Source organism: Bos indicus x Bos taurus, chromosome 21, assembly GCF_003369695.1.
Source record: "Bos indicus x Bos taurus breed Angus x Brahman F1 hybrid chromosome 21, Bos_hybrid_MaternalHap_v2.0, whole genome shotgun sequence".
Taxonomy (NCBI): Eukaryota; Metazoa; Chordata; class Mammalia; order Artiodactyla; family Bovidae; genus Bos; species Bos indicus x Bos taurus.
Genome location: NC_040096.1, coordinates 24,974,776 through 24,997,024, shown reverse-complemented (window position 1 = coordinate 24,997,024; position 22,249 = coordinate 24,974,776). Strand labels below are relative to the sequence as shown.

The 22,249-nt window shown below is 46.5% G+C and overlaps 1 protein-coding gene across 3 annotated transcripts in view; it reads left to right on the top strand.

Annotated features, from left to right (window-relative positions):
• Window positions 1-22,249, top strand: part of TM6SF1 (transmembrane 6 superfamily member 1) — a 55,749-nt gene that overhangs the window by 4,451 nt on the left and 29,049 nt on the right. For 2 of the 3 annotated variants that reach the window (XM_027521997.1, XM_027521996.1), the window contains exons 2-9: window positions 1,551-1,654; window positions 4,306-4,403; window positions 8,797-8,900; window positions 11,240-11,322; window positions 11,944-12,065; window positions 14,030-14,134; window positions 15,873-15,965; window positions 16,154-16,273. In XM_027521997.1, the coding sequence (XP_027377798.1) occupies window positions 1,551-1,654; window positions 4,306-4,403; window positions 8,797-8,900; window positions 11,240-11,322; window positions 11,944-12,065; window positions 14,030-14,134; window positions 15,873-15,965; window positions 16,154-16,273 (829 nt within the window). The remainder of the gene's footprint in view (window positions 1-1,550; window positions 1,655-4,305; window positions 4,404-8,796; window positions 8,901-11,239; window positions 11,323-11,943; window positions 12,066-14,029; window positions 14,135-15,872; window positions 15,966-16,153; window positions 16,274-22,249) is intronic. The other variant, XM_027521998.1, reaches the window with a different exon arrangement.

The window sequence follows — 22,249 nt, the reverse complement described above, 5'->3', positions numbered from 1 at the left end:
ACCACTCCTTGACTCTTAAGTGGGGCCTGGGGCCAGGTGCACAGGATACAGCCTGGGCCACTCTCCTTGGGGTTCATCTACCTGCACACAGATGGGTCACTGCCTCTCTGACATTAGGAGCAGATTTCTGACTGCTGCCTGCACCCATTCCAACTGTAGAGTGTGGAGTGAACTTCAGCATGAGTTTTTCCTTCAGCTATTAGTAGGTGTTGTTGGGCTGTGAAGGGTACATTCCAGAAGTCCCGGGGACATACAGCAAAGGTTATCCAGACATCCTCTGTGATGGTGTGGAAGGGTCTTGGCTAAGGGGTGGTTCTAGAGCAGTTCTTGAGGATTACGGAGGAGGCCCTAGTGTAAGCAGGCCCTGGGAATGGGCTGGGCAGTGCTTCGTCTAGAACTGGATGCCCTGTTGGTGTGGAGGTATGAGAGACAAAATACCTCTTAGGACTGGAGGTGACCTCTGGGTTAGAGAGCTTAGCCCACTGAGATAGGTCCTCCTGTGTAGACAAGGGTCTCTCTATTTCATCCACAGTGACTGGCTTATAGGGATATGCAATGCATTTTTCCTTAATATGTTTTCTTTTAAAGATTTTTTGATGTGGACCATTTTAAAAGACTTTATTGAATTTGTTACAATATTGCTTCTGTTTTATGTTTTGATTGTTTGGCCTCTAGGCATGTGGGAATCTTAGCTCCCCAATCAGAGATTGAACCAACACCCCTTGCATTGGAAAGCGAAGTCCCAACCACTGAACCACCAGGGAAGTCCCTCAATGTGTCTTAATTAACTAAAAAACAGATGATGCAATGACATGACTTTCCTAAGGCCCACAGGCAGGGGCAGAGTAGGTACCAGCTTCCGGGTCCCTCGACTGCTCACTGAAGCAAGCCTTGTGCCCTTGTTCTGTCCTGTCGAGGAGCAGCTTTGTTCGTTCCCTGTCCCCCTGGGCCATGCCTTTTCCCAGGAGGAAGTCCAGGGCTATGCCCAGCCTAGCTCACCTTGGCTTCCTGGGTGTGGGGGTGCTGGCTTCATTCAGGCCTTGGGCCCAGCCCCAGCTCTTCTCCCCTTGGGTTGGCCTGGTCCTCTGGTCCCTTTGATTATACACACAGCCTGGGGCCCTTCTTCCTTAGAAGGTGATGTAATTGTTGTGACTCCTGCATGCTCCCTGGAGCTCAGTGTGAAGGTTTCCAGCCAGCCCTGTGGAAGGAGGCAGATTCAGTGGTTAGGGCTGTCGGACATCAGGCACGGGGCTTGGAGAAGCAGGTGGACCATGGCAGACGGACAGTGGTAGAGGGCACTCAGACACGTCATTCACCCAGGTGGGTGGGATGACCAGAGAGTGAGGGCCTGGTAGCTCTGGTCCTGGTCCCTGAAAGTCACAGGTGGCCCAGAGGGGCCCAAGCTCCGTGGACAGACTTCATGAACACCACAGTGCCTGGGCTGTAGGCAGAAGCTGCACTGGGAGAGAATGCATTCAATAGCCAGGAAATTCCATGCACCCGTGTGTTTATATTGATAAGTGACCACCTCCCTGTTCTGGTCATTGCAGTTCCTGGACGATTGTAGGGGCTGCTGCTGTTGTCCTGCTCCTGGTGGCCCTGCTGGCTCGTGTCCTGGTCAAAAGAAAACCCCCTCGGGACCCACTGTTCTATGGTATGTCTCTGTGGGAGGGGGCCCTTTGTGTCCACCTCAGAGCACAACATGTGAGCCTCTGTCTGTTTTCCATTGTGGCTGTGAATACTCTGAGCCAACTGGTAAGGTGATTCGAAGTGCAAGAGTATTTCCATAAGACACAGCCCTGCCTCCCTCTAAGTGAAGGACTCTGACTAGCAGTGGACCCCACCCTGTCCCAGCTGGGACCCAGGCAGGACACCCCTCTGTTCCTCGCCTCTGCCTGGAGCCATGCTCTGACCTCTGACCCCGGCTCTTGTACCAGCTCCTTCGTGGCTTTCAGCCTTCAGCCAGCTATTTGCAGCCCCTTCCATTTGGCTTTGAGCTTAGCTGTCCGGTGCCTCAGTATGCACATTTGTACAATGAGGAAAATAATAGTACTTGCTGTGGAGGGTTGGTACAAACATTACATAAGATACCGTTTGTAAAGTACTTGAACCACTGGCTGGCAAATACACATGTACCTTCAATGAAAACACCACTGATTGAGCACCTGTGGTGTGCCTAGTATGACTCTGAGCACATTAGCAGTATCATTTTCGTTAATCCTCACAACAAACAGGGCTTTCCTAGTGGCTCGTATGGTAAAGAATCTGCCTGCAATGCAGGAGACCTGGGTTTGATCCCTGGATCGGGAAGATCCTCTGGAGAAAGGAATGGCTATCTACTCCAGTATGCTGGCCTGGAGAATTCCATGGACAGAGGAGCCTGGCAGATACAGTCCATGAGATCACAAACAGTCAGACACTGAGCGACTGACACTTTCACTTTCTTTCTTTCACAACAACATCCTCCCTGCACACATGAAGAATCTGGCTCAGAGGTGCTTAGAAATGGGGTCAAGGTTACAGCCAATGAGACAGCATTGATGACCCAGATTTCTCCCAGTTTGCATATAAAAAATTCTGAAGCTTAGAGAAATGAAACTTACCTAAGCCCTGACAGCCAGTCAGCCGATGAGCTGGGCATGTCTGAATCCACGTCCTCTTTCTGCCTCCAGTCCCCCTGCCGCTGGTCTGGCCTCTGCCCACGTTTGCAGACTGGCCTCCTGCTGCCGGCTTCCTTCCCCTTCCTCCGTGCTCCGTGGAGCCCTCGCTCAGCTGCACTCGTGCTTCTCCAGGCTCCTCAGGGCTGAGTACCCTCCTCTCCCTCAGCCCTCTGTCCTCATGTCAGTCAGTGCAGCCCCGACTGGAGGGCAGGGACTATCCTTGTCATCAGTGACCCAGAGCCTGACCCTGCTGTTGGCATCAGCGATTGTCGGTAGAACAGCCGAATGATCAGTTGCTGAAGGCTTCCTCTTCCGGGAGACACGCAACGGCTGATCACCTAATGGCTCATCACTGTCAGCGAGATCTGGACCAAAGGCCTACACAGAGGCATGGGGAGGCAGGGCACGTGTGGGCCTCCTGCTCTTCCGGGGAAAGTGTAGACACTGCACTCCTGGTTGCCGACTTGGGGCAAGGCCGACTTCCCTGCTCTGTGAGTTAACCTTGCCCACCTTCCTGGGCATTTTCTTGTTTCACACCTGTTTTTATGTTCACCATTAAAGTTTTTTAAAAAAATTTCTTTCTTTTGGGGTGTGCCATGCAGCATGCGGGATCTTAGTTCCTCGACCAGAGATGGAACCCATGGCTCCTGCATTGGGAGCACAGAGTCTTAACCACTGGACCACCAGGGCAGTCCCACCAGCAGATTTTTTTACCATCCTTGCCCATCTCACAGTTTGATGCTAACTTGTTATGATTTGAACAGAGAGCTTTATTGACAAACCACCACATGGTAAATTTGATCGCTCACTGTTTAAAAAGTATTATTCCTTAGCTGGTAGTTTTCAGCTGGTAGTTGTTGCTGGTAGTTTTCAGCCCACTGAGGAGCTTCTCACAGCCTTAGTGCGATTCTCTAAGATGCTGTGACTTTCCCTCTTTAATATTCAATGGTTCCACCTCACATCCAGTTTTCTAAAAATCACTAGCCTTCCTTCCTAAAACAACCGTTACTTTCACATCAGTCACTGTTTGTCTGTAGGATCTCCAGTGTGGGGTAAGGCAAGCACGTTGGATACACTATGAGTCGGGCCACCTGGTAACCATTGATGTGAATGATCTCTTTTGAGTCAATGGTCACCTCTGTGCTTCCTGGGCCACAGGGGAATGGTTTCGTTCCTGCTGCCCAGCTGGAATGCAGATGTGGCCTTGGCAGCCACATGTAGGAAGTGGAGGAGGGGAGTCAGGCAGCCTAGTAGAATCCCCTGGGACCTTGTTATGTGCTCCTCCCAGTGGGTGTCCTGTTGCAGGTTCATGACACTGGCGGGTGGCTCCAGCTGTGTGCACGGGAGGTACGTTCTGTGAGTCCGTGTTGACAGCATCTATAGAGTCTTCTGGAAAACATGACAAGAAATCATTACTGGGGACTTCCCCAGTGGTCCAGTGGCTAACACTCTGAGTTCCCACTTCAGGGGTCCCGGGGTTCAATCCCTGGCTGGGGAACTAGAATCTCACATGCCTCAGCTAAGACCTAGCACAGCCGATAAATAAAATTAAAAGTAAAAAAGAAATCATTACTGGTGGACGCCAAGCTCTTAGGCTTTGCCCCATGAGCTGCGGCTTTCTGAACTGTTGCTTTCTCTGCTCTAGTGTACGCTGTGTTCGGATTTACCAGCGTCGTAAACCTCATCATAGGACTGGAACAAGATGGGATCATCGACGGGTTCATGACGCACTACCTGAGAGAGGTACGGGGGCGCTTAGCCATCACGCGCACAGAAGGGTCGGCGACTCAACAGTATTGCTCTAGCTGGAAATCCTTTCGTGTCATGTAAGAAGGCACGACACGTGGTATTTCATTGACTGCCGTGGACGCAGGACACTCAGTTATGTGGAAAGTGAAGCGGAAAGTTAGGACTAGATTGTGGGAGGCAGCTGTCCTCAGTGTTGGGTCTTACAACTCTATCTTCACACCGGACTCAGCACCTTCCTCCTCTACTTGTGTTTAAAATAAGTGGGGTACTTTGAGGCTTCTCAGGTGGCGCTAGTGGTAAAAAATCCAGCTGCCAACGTAGAAGATGTAAAAGACGAGGGTTCAATGCCTGAGTGGGGAAGATCCCCTGGCAGAGTAAATGGCAACCCACTCCAGTATTCTTACCTGGAGAATCCCATGGACAGAGGAGCCTACAGTCCATGAGGTTGCAAAGAGTCGGACACGACTGAAGTGACTTAGTACCAGCAGCAGCAGAGGTCTTTAAATGAATTCAGTATCTGCGTATCTGTTGTTATCAATGCATTACTCCTTAAGAAAGCCCAAGTCAGTCAGTCTTAAATGTGTAAACTGCCAAGCAGGGAGTCAGTTAATAAAGCCATTTGATTGTGATGATGAATACACGCTCTGCCCCTCATCACAGCATTATCAATCTACCTGGCACTTGGCAGAGCTGGTCCTCTTTCCTTATTTGATGGTGTCATAAATCTAGCCCCAGAGAGGTTAAGTAACATACTCCAGGTCACATAGGAAATAAGGAGCAGTGTAGTCATCATTCATGTGTCAGGTAATGGGGAGCTTTGAATGCAAGCCAAGGGAGTTTGGGTTTTGTCCCTTGTGTGAGGGAAGATGTTAAGTAAGGGGACAATGCAATCAGCTCAGAGAAGGATGGGCTTGAACGGAAGGGTCAATGCTGTGAGCTAGGACACCAGCCAGGAGGTGTCCTGCAGGGCCAGTGAGGGCATGAAGGTGACCCAGATGGAGGCCAAGCATGAACTACCGTAGAGAGGAGGGATGAACTTCAGAGAATTTGAGCGGCTGGAATGAGTAGGTCTCAGGGATGAGCTGGGGGCAATGGGGAAAATAAGGGCTAAGATGCTATCCTGACTCTGGGAGCACTTAAGGGGGCCCTCTGTGATGCTTCCCTAGCTTAAAAAAATTTTTTTTAATTTAATTTTGGTTGTGCTGGGTCTTCTTTGCTGCACAGGCTTTTCTCTAGTTGCAGAGAGCTGGGGCTGCTCTCTAGTTGTGGCAGCACCTGGGCGTCTCATTACGGGGTCTTCTCTTGTTGTGGAGCATGGCCTCTAGGGCTTCAGTTGTTGCAGCTCCCGGGCTCCAGAGCACAGGCTCAGTAGTTGTGGCGCACAGGCTTAGCTGTCCCTTGGCATGTGGGATCTTCCTGGACCAGGGATGGAACCGTGTCTCCTGCATTGGCAGGTGGCTTTTTTTTTTTTTTTTTTACTACTGAGCCATGAGGGAAGCCCTGCCCTAGTCTTTTTAAAAAATGGCAATGGCAGTGGATGACACACGTTTTCCAGATAGACTTGGGGGTGGAGGGACTCCAAGGAGAACAGTGTGGGCAGAGGCTTTGAGATGAGAAACAGCACGGGGCTCCCCACTGCCAGGCAGGGATGATGCTGAGTTCATTTGGGGATGTGAGGAGTTTCAGGTGGGTAAAGGACATCCTGGCAGGTGGCCCAGCAGGCAAGGCTTTGTAGGTGTTGAGCTCGGGGAAGAGATACAGGGACCATCTCAGGACAGTTGGCACCTGAAGGTCTGAGAAGAGAGGAGAAGGTAGAGAGGAGGGCCGAGGGTGGAACTTTGGAGACCCTGGCCAGAAGATCAGGAGCCTCTGAAGTGGCGTGGGAGGGGGCAGGCACAAACACAGGAGGGCTTCCCAGGTAGTCCAGTGGTCAAGAATCTGACTACCAATGCAGGGGATGCAGGTTTGATCCCTGGTCTGGAAAGATTCCACATGCCGTGGGGCAACAAAGCCCGTGCGCCACTACTGAGCCCGTGCTCTAGAACCTGCGGGGTATAACTACTGACTCCTTGTGCTCGAGCTACTGAGCCTGCACGCCCTAGAACCTGTGCTCCACAGCAAGAGAAGCCACCACAAAGAGAAGGGGTGTGGGGAATCGGCAGGAGAGGAGAAAGGTGGGACGACCACGTAGGAAAGGTCCAGTGAGGGCTGCCGAGGGCTCGAATGAAGCTGTGATGAGAAGGAGTACTGCCTGGGGTTGACATCATAGAGACAGATCAATGGGACCTGCCAGCAGACTGCGTAAGAGAAGGAGGAGTGAACAATGACCCTGTGGTTCTGACCTGGGCAAGCTGAGTGGCGTCTGCATGAACATAAGCCAAGTGGGACTTGGTTGAGGGGAGAAGGTGATGAGTTAAAGGAGGTGAGGTGGGCTTGAAGGGTCCCTGGACCCATCCAGTGGAAGATGCTCAGCAAGCCAACAGGTGAGGCCAGCATGGCTGAGAGAACCAGATGTGTAGGCATGCATGATGAAAACCATGAACTTGGATGGACTTCCCTGGCGGTCCTGTGGCTAAGACTCCATGCTTTCACTGCCAGGGGCCCAGGTTCCATCCCTGGTAGGGGAACTAAGATCCCACTTGCCACGTGGGGTGGCCAAAACCCACCCCCCCACCCCCCCGCCAAAACAACATGACCTTGGATGGTATTATTCAATCAAAGCACGTCAGAGAGAAAAGATGTGGGCTGGGTGTGAGTATTAAAGTCTGACTTGTATGTTGTTTCCTCCCTCCCCCCACCCCACCCCCTGCCCTGTGATGATCACATGATTTGCGTGAGGCAAGATGACAGGCAGTCCTTGCCCCAGGGAAGCACAGAAAACCCCCTGCTTGGTTGGCTGATTGACGGGCTGGTTGATCTGCACTCTTCCTTGTTGTGGAAAGGTCTTAAGGCATCTTAGGAAGACATCTGAAACAAGGCAGGAGAGCACAGATGTGGGAGAAGGGAAGACAGGAGAGTGGGAGGAGCCAGAATGACACGAAACACCCAGGCAGGTTCGACAGTGACTTTCTAGTAGTGGCCTGCAAACGTAAAGGACCTGGGACAAGGAAATGTATTAATGGCTCATCGTATAACCTGTGTTTATAAAACAAAAAATTTCTTGGAAGTATATTTCTTCTTCTTTCTGTTGTTTAGTTGCCCAGTCATATCCAACTCTTTTGTGACTCCCATGGACTGTAGCCCACCAGGTTCCTCTGTCCATGAAATTCTCTAGGCAAGACTACTAAAGTGGATTTCCATTCCCTTCTCAGGGAATCTTCCTGACCCAGGGATCTAACCTGTATCTCCTGCATTGGCAGGTGGATTCTTTACCCATGAGGCACCTGGGAAGCCCACAGCTCTTTTTGGTAGTACGGTTTTTTCTAGGAATTAGCCATGTGACCTTAGGCAGGTCAGGTAACCTCTTGGAACCTCTGTTTGCTCATCTAAAAATGGGGTCACTTGTATCTATCCCGTGGTGCTGCTCGGAAGGTTGAATGAGGGGCAGGGTGTGAAGCCCATCCATGCCTGCATAGGGGATAGTGGCGGGGGAAAGGCCTGCCTTCCTTACACACAGCCCAGCACGCCTCTGGGTCAGCATGAATTTTGAAGGTCAGCCAAGTGACTCTGGTCAGCAGGGTCTCCCCTGGCCACCCTGCCTGGCCAGAGATAAACACCTTTAGTCACAGACTGGACTTGGCCTCAGTGAGTTCACCACAAGGGCAGGACTGCTTGTGATACCATTTGTTTTGCATCACTGTACACACCTGTGTGGGCTTCCCAGATGGCAGTAGAGAATCCACCTGTCAGTGCAGGAGATGTGGGTTCGGTCGCTGGGTCAGGAACATCTCCTAGAGAGGGGGATAGCTACTCACTCCAGTATTCTTGCCTGGAGAACCCCATGGACGGAGGAGCCTGGTAGGCTACAGTCCATGGGGTCACAAAGAGTCAGACATGACTTAGTGACTGAACAACAATACACCTATGTAGACAGGCACAGACTCATTCCACCTGCTGTGGCAGACCCTAGTTTCGGCGGCTCCAGGGTACTTGTATATTTTCATGGTTGTTGTTCAGTCACTAAGTCATGTCCGACTCTTTGTGACCCAGTGGACTATAGCCCGCCAGGCTTCCCTGTCCTGTATATTTGTATACATATATATGTATATAAAACATGTATATTTTCATGTTCCTACCAGTTTTGTAATTGTCTTGGATTCCGAATAGTTTCACTTCAGCGGACGAACACGTGAGTTCTGCTGTTTTAGTTTACATGCAATACTGGTCTGGTATTTTGCTTTGAAATGTTTGAGTTTTATTTACAGTGGACTTCTTATGCTTTCCTCAGGGTGAACCGTATCTGAACACGGCCTATGGACATATGATCTGCTACTGGGATGGCTCTGCTCATTATCTGATGTATCTGGTGATGGTGGCAGCCATAGCCTGGGAGTAAGTCAGCTAACCTGGTGGGTGTGCCTGGGTCACCTTAGCAACTGATAGGCGAGTGTGTAAGGAACAGGGATGTACAGAGGCAGATACATAGAGACAGGCAGATACATAGAGGGGGGCACACAGACATGAGTACAGGCTCTGTGGACCCAAGTGAGACATGGCTGTTTTTCTTTGTATCACTTACTCCCTTTTGAACATACGCCTTTGGACTGCCCCTCTGGCTTCCCTGGTCGCTCAAATGGTAAAGGATTTACCTGCAATGCAGGAGACCCATGTTCGATCCCTGGGTCAGGAAGATCCCCTGGAGGAGGGAATAGCTTCCCACTCCAGTATTCTTGCCTGGGACATTCCATGGACAGAGGAGCCTGGTAGGCTACAATCTGTGGGGTTGCAAGGAGTCGGATATGACTGAGTAACTAACACACTTTTTTTTGCCACGGTGGACAGCTCCGCAGACCCCTTAATGTTTTCGTTTCCAGGAATAAAAGCCCATTGTAATTCAAAACTTCAGACTGCTTTCCGTTCAGATCTCTCTCCCTCCAGCTCAGGTTTAACCCTGAGACTGAGCGGTCTGCACTGAGGCTGGGGTACATGATCAGTCCTTTTATTACTTCTCAGCTCACTCCTCTGGGAGCATGTGTCTGTATGTGGAATTAAGGAAGAGGAGCACAGTCTTACATGACCGGTGCTATTTTCTGGGTATTGGGAACCAGGTGGTATGCTGGCTCTGCCTTGTGTGGTGCATGTGTGGGGTCTTTGGAGACCCCTGCCATAGGAACCGGGCTTCCCAGGTGGCACTAGTGGTAAAGAACCCACCTGCCAATGCAGGAGACATAAGAGACATGGGTTCGATCCCTGGGTTGGGAAGATCCCCTAGAGGAGGGCATGGCAACCCACTCCAGTATTCTTGCCTGGGAAATCTCATGGACAGAGGAGCCTGGCGGGGTGCAGTCCATAGGGTTGCAAAGAGTTGGACACGACTGAAGTGACTTAACACACACACACGCACCATAGGTGCCTCTGCACTACCCTGATCCCTGACATGAGCAATGCTCTTGTGGACTGAAATTGTGCGACTCTTCTGCCCATGGGGTACACCCACAGCTTCTTTCTGCTGGAACCCCTATAACCCAGAAGGTATACCCTTGGGGTGGAGTCCTTTAAAGATGTCTCAAGTCCACCTACCTTCCCAGGCCTCCCTTTGGCTCCAGGTTAAAGTCTCACATCCTTGCTCCTCACAAGGTTGAAATTCAGCTTGACCAACTGTCCTGTGCCCCTCCCTAGCCCCCAGTTGTCCACTCCAAGACAGTCCCAGCTAATTTTTGGACTTTTCTAGGCTCTCACCCATCTCTTCATGAATGTTCCCAAGCTCCACGGAACACAGCAGGTGTTTCTGAGAATGCTCAGGCTCTGCCTCCTGCCAGGAGAGGGCCAGCATTTCTGTGGTCCTGTTGGGGAAGAAGATTCTGATTTGCCCCCTGTTGACAGTCCCAGTCACTGTGAATGGGCCTCCTAGGATCTGATACATTGGGCTTGGGGGGTAGGGCAGGGCAGAAAGCACACAGTATTCTTCACTTCTCTTTCCCAATAGAGAATCCCTTTTTTAATTTCTCTGAGTCCCTTATGGAGGTGGGCTGTCACTTGTTATTCGGTCGCTAAGTCGTGTCCGACTCTGTGACGCCACAGACTGCAGCACTCCAGGCTTCCTTGGCCTTCACCATCTCCCGGAGTTTGCTCAAACTCATATCTATTGAGTCCGTGATGCGATCTAACCATCTTGGGTTGTCAGTTATCGATTGCAGAAAGTTTTTGCCAGCATCACCTGCTAAGATTAGAGGTATGTGTCTAGCAGCTCCTTCCGAACATGGGTTATGTGTCACTTATTGTATTTATCTTTGGGACTTTGACTGAAATTCTGTGATACCTGGGAAAGTCCATTTAATAGCATCCTGCTACTCATACTTAAAATGATTTTAAAAATGGATCCAGTTTTCTTCTTTGAACCTTCTTTTCCCTGTCATGCTGTGAGTTTCATAAATAATAGTGAAATGCAGGCCTCCTTCAAAAGTGATGACCATAGTGTGGTTGAACAGGAGATTGGTGTAGCAATCATAATTTCCTATGCAAAAGGACATAAAGAGGATTCTATAGCTCATCACATAGGGAAATGCAATTTGATCAATCACCACGGTTCCTTGTACTGGATTTATTACTCTTGATTCAGTATATTTTTGATTCACATACTTTACTGGTTACAACAGAGATCAATTGTGGAGCATCTTATACTAATAGTATTCTAAAACAACTGTGCTAAGTCAGGCTTTTTTTCATTACAGGGAAAGTTATAGAACCATTGGCCTATATTGGGTCGGATCTATTATTATGAGCATTGTTGTTTTTGTGCCAGGCAACATTGTAGGTAAGAAACTTTATCTTAAAATTCACTTTCCTTTTCTGAAACAATGGGAATAATTTTTAAATAGGGAAGCTATTTTGGTTGTGATAGAACCAAGAAATTCCAAGTTTACCAGAGAGCTGTTTTGCAGTTACTTCTTTTCCCTTCCAACTGTCCTTTTAAGAAATGCTGTTGAGCAATTTTCAAAAGTGTACACTGAACAACTAGACTAATATCAGTGATTCATGACTTCTAGAAAGATCTAGTAGGGTAAATATTGGGTTTGTCACTACATTCAGTATGAAAATATTTCTTACATCTCTTTGTATTATATATAACTCAACACACAGTGGACACATGATAAATATACTTGAAAATTAAGATTCTTGAAAGCTGATATATAAAAGTTATTTATGTGTGCCAGAAATCAGGATATTATATTAAGTCTACTTTTAAAGTACTATAAATAAGGCATACCTATTAATAAATACCTAATAGTTTTAAATTAACCTATGCTTCTGGTCTCATTTAAAATACTGTCTGGTCCATATCAGGATTTTTGATGACTTGAGATGGGGAGGGATCCTACATGTTACTTGTATGTGGATATACTTTTGACTTTTTCTTTTTCTTTCTTTTAAATAGGGAAGTATGGAACACGTATTTGCCCTGCTTTTTTCTTAAGCATACCATATACTTGTCTTCCTGTCTGGGCTGGTTTCAGAATCTATAATCAGCCATCAGAAAATTATAATTACCCCTCAAAGGTGATTTTATTAATTTAAATGTAAACCTGTTCTCAAACTCAGAGGTCACTTGTATCCACCAGCTATTGGACTGGACCAGGCCTCCAGGGACTGTAGCCTTTGGTGCAGTCGGTCAGCGTGACTGTGTTGATTCTGCAGCAGTGGTTCACACCTTATTATGGCAGCCAGAATGGTCTGCTTCTGTGTGATTAGATCTGCTTTGATTGGCTGGGCCATGCTTTTTGGAACTTTGGGTGCCACAGGTTACACTGGCTCTTCCCATTAGATTTCGCATTATTGCCCAGCGTGTGAGGTTTATCTGGGGGGTGCTAATGGCCCAGAGTTTGAGCACCTGGGCACCTCTTTCAGAGCAATCTATGCACTACTGCCCCAGAGGGAGGCTGGAGAGACACTGCTGTTCCAGGTAGCACACAGTCAGAGAGTCTGATTACCAGGAGATCCAGGCACATGGAGACTGGCTGCAGGACATCTTCTGAGATACCTCCCTTCCAGTCACAGCCATGGTGGTCAAGGTGAAACAATACTGGCCCAGCAGGTACTCTGTTAAGGTCTTCAGTTCTAAGCTAGTGACATCTTTCTAAGTTCCTCTTCCTTTCATAGGTATTAGATCCTTAAGCAAAAATTGATACATGAAAATATGAGTTACTAGAGATAATCAGAACATGATTCTTCATTTTATAAAAAGACTTAACAATAGAATTCATTAAAATACATTTTAATTTACAAACACTTCATTTGTGAATGTTTGGACACATGCTATGTAAACTCAGCTTGGCACCTTGATAACTGGTGCCCCTTATACCCTTTTGAGGAATGAGGTGGTTGTTAAAAAACAAGCAGACAGTAACCATATCCTTAAGGGCTTCCCCAGTGGCTCAGTGGCAAAGACTCTGCCTACAATGCAGGAGATGTAGGTTTGATTCTTGGGCCGGGAAAATTCCTTGGAGGAGGAAATGGCAACCCACTCCAGTACTTCTTGCCTGGAGAATCCCGTGGACAGAGGAGCCTAGTGGGCTACAGTCCATGGGGTCACAAAGAGTCAGACACGACTTAGTGACTAAACAACAACAAACCATAGCCTTCCTCCTTGCTTCACTGACTCTGATGGCTCCAGGCTAGTGTATCTGTACTGTTCATGTTGTAAGACACACAATTAATTTTTTTTAAAAAATGTTAAAACACAGTGATGGCCAGGGAGAAATAGGCAGTCATACAGTGCTGATACGAATACAAATTCAGAGTCACTCTGCAAAGCCACTTGGCAATGTTATCAACATTAGGAAATTTAACTTTTTAACCTTAGTAATTTTACTTTGAGGCTTTGAGGGATGTATCCTAAGAAAATCATCAGAGATTCTGTCAAAGATTTATGTACAAAGTTGCTCATCATTGCATTAAGTATAAACAGTGAAAATGCTTAAACATCCAACAATGGCACTACCATATGTTAGTAAATTTTAGAAAAACTTTTAACAATGTGGTTAAGCACTTATAGGTAGTGAGAGGCAAAAAACAAATGCAAAGCTGTTTATACATTAAGTCCTAACTTTGTGAAAAAATAAATGTAGATTATGTATTATACTTACACATGTATTATATATATATATATATATATATATATATATATATATATGCACACACACATAAAACTATGTATTTGTGACTGGAAGTGTTAATAATAGTATGTCGGGTTACTGGTTTAAAGATGAGTATATTTTACACTTATGATCATAAAAATGCTATTTAAAAAAATATGGCCTCATAGAGCCAGAAGGGCCCTTCAAGATCACTAGGCCCCAATCTCCTCATTTCACTGATGAGGAACTGAGACTTGGGGAGAGGAATTTTCCTAAATTACCTTTTTAGTGGTTTTGAGTCTTGGAAATTCTCTTATCACGGTATCTTTGTTTCAGTAGATCTCAGATTATTCTTTGGCACCTCATCAGTTACCAACTCTATTTTAGGTCATTCAAGAGGTCCAAGCAAAAGACCTGCTGAGAAGACCTTTTGATTTAATGTTGGTTTTATGTCTCCTTCTGGCGACTGGATTTTGCGTGTTTAGAGGCTTGGTAAGCATAAGGGACCACAATAACAAAAAAAAAAACTTTTTAATCAGATTTTCCACAGCACTAACAAAACATACTTCCTATTAGAGCCTAGTGGAGAAGAAAATGACAACCTAGTCCAGTATTCTTGCCTGGGAAATCCCATGGACAGAGGAGCCTGGAGGGCTACAGTCCATGGGGTTGCAAAACTGTCAGACACGACTGAGCAACTAAACAACAAATTAGAGCCTAGAGGCCTGGACCTGCTTCCTGCTACCCTCCTACCCTCACTCCAAACCTCTCCTCCCAAAGGGTGGTCCCTTCTGGGCTGTTTCATGCCATCTTCTTGAGGTCCTCAGATCAAGCTCTCCACCAATTAATCTTTAAGACTCCTGAAAAATTAGCCATTCCTCTCATTCTTTTCATTTGTTTGATGTTTCTGATTGAAATCTGTTAAGGGTGGTGACTTAAGACTCTAATCAAGCTGGCACAGAGCATCCATGTGTTCTCAGGAGCAGGGAGATGGGATTGAGGACAGGGTATCAGAGTGAACTGTCAGACTCCTGGCTGTTTCCTAGCTGTGTGGTCTCGGAAACATCACTTAACCTCTCTGATCCTCAGTTTCTTCCTCTATAAAATAAGAGAACCTACCTTAGAGTATTGTTTGAAGATTAAATGATAAGACACATCAGACACTTGCAGAGGACCTTATACCTAAAAAGTACTCAGTAAGTGACTGCTCTAATTTTATTAATCAAGGGTCCTTCAGAGTATCCGTTTCATGGTTTATCCTCAGTAGCAATAAATTTGAGCAGCCAGAATTATATGGTGAATTATACTCAGCTGCAATGACAATTACTGTTTAAGCCTGATGGCATTGAACAGCAGTTGGGGGGCAGAATGGTAAATGTAAGCTGATGCAGCTGATTCATTGTTTGGGGTCCTTGGGCTGTAAGGGGCCTGTATGACTGGTAGGTCAGGGTGAGTAGTCCTCAGCGCTGTCTCCCTCTGTGGATCGTCAAAAACTTCCTGGAACAGAGTCAGCTGGTAGGAGTGGCCTGGGGAAAGGATGTAAAGGAGAAAGCAGGGCAGAGGCTTTGCTCAGACCAGAGCACTGATACCATATCTGGTTGGTTGCTCTAATTCCTCAAGTCAAAAGAAGAAAAAACAGCAACAATAAAAATGAGCTGCAACTCTCCATGCCCCTGTGCACACGAGAAAAACATGGGTAAAGTGTGTACCCTTGGAAGATGGGGCTTTAAGGTTGGGATCCATTTTAATCAACTCCGCCACTGACGTGTTCACATGTGTTACTTAGGTGGGACAACATTTATGGCTAAGGACACCAGGAGTGGTGCCTCAGGGAGGTAAGTTAGAGAGGACTCAGCATAGTTAAGATGAATCTGGTATAGAAATGTACTATTCTTCCTGCAGGGACTACTTGGCTAGTTATTCCCGGGAAAAGGGAAGCTGATGATTTAAAGCAAGTTGTGCTTTGGTTAGCCAAACCTAGATGTTTAAACTGAACACGAGAAAGATCCCCAGGTACAGAGAATGAGTTTCCATTTCCTTCTCCACTGTTATCCGCTACTTGATCTCTTTGATCTATATTTATTTTCTCTCCCTTTTACTGATGAGCTTCTGAAGTAGCTTTTGTTACGTAGAAAGCAGCTTGTGACTAAACTTGGCACATTTAGCCTTATCAGCAAACCTAAGGACCAGATGTGACCGTCTCTTATAATGAACTCATTTTTGTTCTTAGATTGCCTTGGATTGCCCAGCTGAGCTCTGCCGATTATATACGCAATTTCAGGAGCCGTACCTAAAGGATCCTGCTGCTTATCCTAAAATCCAGGTCAGGTGGTTGTGAAGCCTAAGGTTTTTCTAAAACTAATTTTCTTTAAGAATAGGAAAATGTGATACCATGTAGGAAAGAGGAGTTAACATTTTCTCAGCTGAAAGTGTTAATTGTGTGTGTGTGTGTGTGCTTTTCATTAGGCTAACTGCCATTTACTGATGGCATTATTTCTCTGTTCTGTGCAGATGCTGGCGTATCTGTTCTATTCCGTCCCTTACTTTGTGATTGCACTTTATGGCTTGGTGGTTCCTGGATGCTTCTGGATGCCCGATATAACCCTGATACATGCTGGAGGTCTAGCTCAGGTACTGAGAATTTGCTGTTTACTGGAGAGTTGGCTGTCATTGTTGGGCATCTAAAAAAAAATACCTCTGCCCTGTGTGTTAGAGAAGGAAATAGTTATTAGATATGTCGACCTCTTTGCTTGACAGTTCTTTAGAAGATGTTTCTGCATAATTTAAATCTCAAAATTAACTATCTGGTAGGTGCGCCATCCAGTCATACAGATGAGGAAACTGAACAAGCAGGATTAAATGATTTGTCCAAGGTCGCACGTACCCAGCAAGTGGCACTGCCATTTTCTACTGCTGTTTCACAGTCTCTGAGCACCACAGTTACTAAAAGAACTGAGAGCTGTTATCTTTAAGATGTCTGTCTGAATTTAAGGTTTCGGAAGTCCACTATTTTATCCTACACAGGACCAGGAAACTGGTTTTTAACAAAGTTCAGCTCCTGGAAAACAGGGCCTGTCATTCCACTCCTCCCTTCTGCTACTCAGCCAGGCCTCTGGCCTACAGTAGGTGTTCAGTGAACACTCACTTCATGGAACTGGAAGTGAAATTATTGACGGAAGCATCATACAAAGCATAGTTTTATAAGATAACCTATTAAACCAACTGATGTTAGAAACAAGGAAGAAAATTACTTTTTTTCCTACTATAAATAAAAAAACCAGGCTTCCCAGGTGGCGCTAGTGGTAAGGAACCTGCTTGCCAGTGCAGGAGGTATAGGAGATGCTGGTTTGATCTCTGGATTGGGAATATCCCCTGGAGGAGGGCATGGCAAACCACTCCAGTATTCTTTGCCTGGAGAATCCCATGGACAGAGGAGCCTGGAGGGCTACAGTCCATTGGGTTGCAGAGTTGGACATTACTGAAGGAACTTGGCATGAATGCATAAATAAAAAAACCCCAGATGAACTCATCTTTTAGATTCATTATCTTTGTCTTGCTCTTGTCAAGCAGGCCTAATAATGAGGTTTATCTGGAAGCTCTCAGCATATACGGTTAATGATATCCATGGTATAATAATTCTGCTGGCAAAAAGACACACTGGAATTTACAGAGTTTAAAAATGGTAATGGCATTTATAGGTTAATACATTGGGCTCAATCTTTCCAATCTGATGAGCTCCTTAATTACAGAATTACAGCTTAAATAGGTTGATGCAGTATCCAGTCATGGTTCCTGTCTTTTCCTTGGAGGACACAAGGAAAGAGAACTAGTATTTGCCCTCCTTGCAGACCTCTGAATTACTCTATTTCTCAGGCCTTGGTTTTTGGGTCTTTATTTCCATATCTTTTAATACGCACTATAAGGTGATGGCTTTCACATTTCTATCTTTAGCTCAGACTGTTTTGATTCCTGTATTTAATTCTTGAGTCTCTGACATCTCAGATTTATGTCTAAGATAGGACTCCTGATCCTGCCCACCACTTTTCTTCCACTTCCCCCATCTCTGTAAATAGTCTTTTGTGGCATCTAGCAGCTCAGGTTAAACACTTGAAGTAATTCTTCACACTTCCCACTCCTTCATCCTCTATCTGTAGCCCATTACTAGGTCTAGTTAGTTCCTCGGAGAAGGCAATGGCACCCCATTCCAGTACTCTTGCCTGGAAAATCCCATGGACGGAGGAGCCTGCTGGGCTGCAGTCCATGGGGTCGCTAAGAGTTGGACATGACTGAGCGACTTCACTTTCACTTCTCACTTTCATGCATTGGAGAAGGAAATGGCAACCTACTCCAGCGTTCTTGCCTGGAGAATCCCAGGGACGGGGGAGCCTGGTGGGCTGCCGTCTATGGGGTCGCACAGAGTCGGACACGACTGAAGTGACTTAGCAGCACCAGCAGCAGTTAGTTCCCACTCCAGAGTAATTCTCAAACCCACGTTTTTTCCTTTTGGCCATGCAGCATGTGGGGTCTTAGTTCCCCGATCAGGGATCAAACCTGTGCTCCCTGCATTGGAAGCACAGAGTCTTAACCATAGACTTTGACTTCTAGGGAAGTCTACAAATCTGCCTTTTTTTTTTTTTTTAAACAGCTCCCTTGTAGTCTGGGCTCTCATTACCTTGCTTCATTTAAGGCAAGCCACACTAAGTGGTCTACTCACCTACTTGTGCAAAGGCAGGTTGTGTGCTCTGCTGGAGGAGCAACTACTCAAGTTTTATTTATGCTTGTGCAAAGATCAGGTGCGATGTTTTCAAAAGTCAGGCCTGGCATGGACCCAGCTGCAAAAGAAGCTGATAAATGTGGTCTCCCTATGTGCTTCAGAGGAAGAAACTGTGTGCTGAACACAAAGCATTGTCTCGGCAAGTTTTTTTTTTTTTTTTTTAAAGCCTCACTTAAAGATAAGCAAGTGGAACTCAGGCTAGTTGTTTACTTGCCTAAGGTCACAACATTACTAAGTGGCAGAGGAGGAATTCAGAATCCCATGTGGCCCCAGAGCCCATATTCTTCCCCACTGTGCTGTCCCTCTCCTCTTGCAAACAGTGAATTAAGCTCCAGTGTCCTACAGCATAGAGTAGAGCTTTGTACATGGCATGGACGAGGCAGAGGACCTGCTGGGAGTAGAAGGCAGTGACACCTAAGCCCTGGGCTTTGTGGGCTGAATAGATTTGAAAAGACTGACGAAGCCTTTAAATGCTGGAGCGTGCAGCAGTTAGAGGGCACAGAGGGCCTCCCCCAGCTCTTACTGGTCCCTTGATTAGATTGTTCAGGGTGTAGCATCTACTCACTGCCTGTGTGCTTTGCCTGCCCAGGCTGGCTTCCTCTGCATGCTGTGTCCCCTGGTCTGCCCCACACCAGGCCCTGATGCAGGAACACTGAGTGTCACCAGCCAGGAGGCTGGTAGGAGTGAGGCCAAGTCCTGGACCTGGTGAGGTCTCAGGAGACTACCAGAGAACTAGGCAGGAAGCCTCGGCCAAGGCCTAGTCATGCATGGGGTCAGCAGTCAGGAGGCTTAGGATGGACAGAACTTGGGGTGAACAGGTGCTTCAATCTGTAACAGTTAAGACCAGCCCCACACTGTACCTGCTAGCTAGGCTGAACTGGCAGACATGCACCTGGGACCCTAGCACGTGGTGGTGGTGGTTTAGTCACTAAGTCATGTCCGAGTCATTGTGAGCCCATGGACTATAGCCCACCAGGTTCCTCTGTCCATGGATTTCCCAGGCAAGAATACTGGAGTGGGTTGCCATTCTCTTCTCCAGGGGATCTTTCTGACCCAGGGATCAAACCCAGGTCTCCTGCACTGCAGGCATATTCTTTACCGACTGAGCCACCAGGGAAGCCCAACTCTAGCAGAAGTCCTGGGAAAGGCAGTGTGGAGCACAGAGCAAATGGCAGCGGCAGTGGTGGTTTCAGCCATACACCAGGCCTTGCAGAAATCTTTGGGCTCATCCCTCACCAACGGATTTGTAAAGGTAGCCTGAGGCTGTGGACTGGATCCTGTAGGTGTCAGAAGGATGTTTCTCCCAACCAGCAGAACAGGGATAGCCTGAGAATCATGTGTCTGACATACCCGTAGCTCCTAGCTGGGCTGTAACATCTACCTATTCAGAGCATTTGGCCTCAGGAAGAAAGACCTAGAAATCACACTGCAACAAGACAGTGCAGACAACGAGAATGCTGAATTACCATTGTGTGATTTGTTTTCTGCTTGGCAAATACTTGTTTATGAAATGAATTCTCATTGTGAGAGGGCATTTGGCACTCTTCATAGAAGCACTCTCCATAGGCTTGACTGGCATCCCTAGCTTGCAAAAACTACCACTCCTGATTTAGAAGCTTTATGGATTCATGATCCCACTGCGTTTATAAAAATCTGCTTTTACTGGAAGATCTAGTGAACTCCCAAGAACCTGTGACTTAAGAAAAAAATCTTTGAAAAGCTTCTAGGTCAGTACAAGTCAACAGAAGACATGGCTAGTAGTTATGAAGGCCCTCGTTTCAGACCATTTAGGAATCTGCCAAGCCTGCTGCCTTCAGAAATCAGATAAATCAAGAGCTGAAGTAAAATACAGTAAAACCAGGACACATTTGGCACCAAAGAATCCCACTGGGGACTTATTCATAACCCAAGTCTCTTTCCATGTAAAATTAAAGTTTCAAGTCTAATATGAAAAGTATTGAGTTGGCCAAAAAGTTCGCTTGGGTTTTCCTTTAAGATATTTTGGAAACCCAATGAACTTTATTACAGGCTGCTTAGATCTACTCATTAGCAATCTCTATCAGTGGAAGAATTTTTTTCTTCTAAAATATCACTGAAAAGATGTAGTTAATATGGTTAAGAACGTGAGCTCTGGAAGCAGACTGGTTCAGCTCTCGGTCTGTCAGATTAGTTCAGTGACCTTGGTTACTTAACCTCTTTGTTTCCTCTTCTGTTAAGTAATAGTACCTTCCTCATGGAGTTGCTGCAAGGATTACTTACATGAAGTAATCTCTGCAGAGGGTGTAGAGCAGTGCCTAGCACATCAAAAGCTGTGGGCCTCTCTGTTGCATTCATTAATGCTGTTGTTAGAAGATCCCCAGTGAAAGTTTCGAGAAGTGCCTTGTGTTTCTCAGAAGATATGTGATCTGTAGCTCTGTATGTTGTGTATAGTTACATAAACATCAGAGAAACTGGAAGCAGCTGTGGGACATATTCACAGTGGGTGTGGCTGGGAGCCTGCCGTGCCATTCAGCAAGCAGGCCGCAGCCATAGAGGCAATGCATGACCCTTCCCACTGGGTTCAGACTCCCTCGCCCCCCATCTATTCAGGTGCCACGTACTGTCTCACAAAAGGGTCTGGAGGCTTATCTGTGGGTAACTTGGTTGTCCAGAGTCGACTAGACTGGGAGGCAAATTCGTGAAGTTTTTTTTCTTTATGGAAACCTTTAAGAAACATCTGAGACTAAAGGTTTAGAAAGAATATGAGTAATTGGCATACTAATTACAAATCTCATTTTAATCATTAGCTTCTGATGTTAATTCACCTCTAAACATCTTCATTTAGTTTTAAAACTAGAGTTTGGGTTTATTGTCTTTATAAGCTTCTCATCCTTTGGTGGAGACACACAGTCTTGGCATTGTCAAAAGACCAGCAAGGGAATCTAAAAACAATGCGCCTGGGTTTTCAACCAAGTAGGGTGCCAGCTCATGAACAAGCGTTTCAGCTGGGTTTTGTGTCTGTCTGTGGAAGAACTCCATGTGCTTGGCACTGTCCTAAGCACCTGACAAGAGATCAAGCCATTGAACCTGTATAACAATCCTATGAGGCGGGCTCCATTATTACCTTGCTTTTCAGGCAAGGAGCCAGAAGTAGTTACATACCTAACACAAGGTCACACTGTTGGTTTTGGGTGGAATTGGGATTTGAAGCTTTCAGTCTGTTTCCAGATTCAGTGTTCTTAACCCAAGACCCCAAGACTATGGTGTTCAGAAAACCCTAAGAAACAGTAACATGGTTCTCGATTAGCTACCGTATCAGCCAAATAGCCTGGCTGTTGTCCCCACGTTCACATTGGTTTTTGCCTACATTTACACAGACACACAAAACTCAGTTCTCTTTTCTGGAACTAAGATTGGGATTTTTATTCAAATTCTTTCCAGGCTGTCTCTGTAAGAAAACAAGAGCTATTAAAATTAAGCACCCCCCCCTTTTTTTTGCCTTTATTGCCTCATTTTCCATCCCAACCATTCATTCTTTAAAAATCATAATCTCTTAAGGTAAAAAATGATTAGAATGAAGTTTAGGGAAAATGATGAGGTGCTCAAACTCACATCACTGAATTCTGGAGGAATTTCTGGGACCCGTAACTTGTACCTGTGATCCTGGCCATGAGTCAGTTCAGTAGCAATAAGGTCACTGGGGTCACCAGATGCTAGCAGGATGCTCGGTTGAGCTCTCCAGGCCCTGTTCTAAGGAGGTCTTGTGTGCTGGTGGGAACATCACCAGGAAGCTCAGTGCAGCCCCTTCTCAGCTGTGTACTTAGAAGGGAACCCTTCTCAAGTGAGACTGAGGG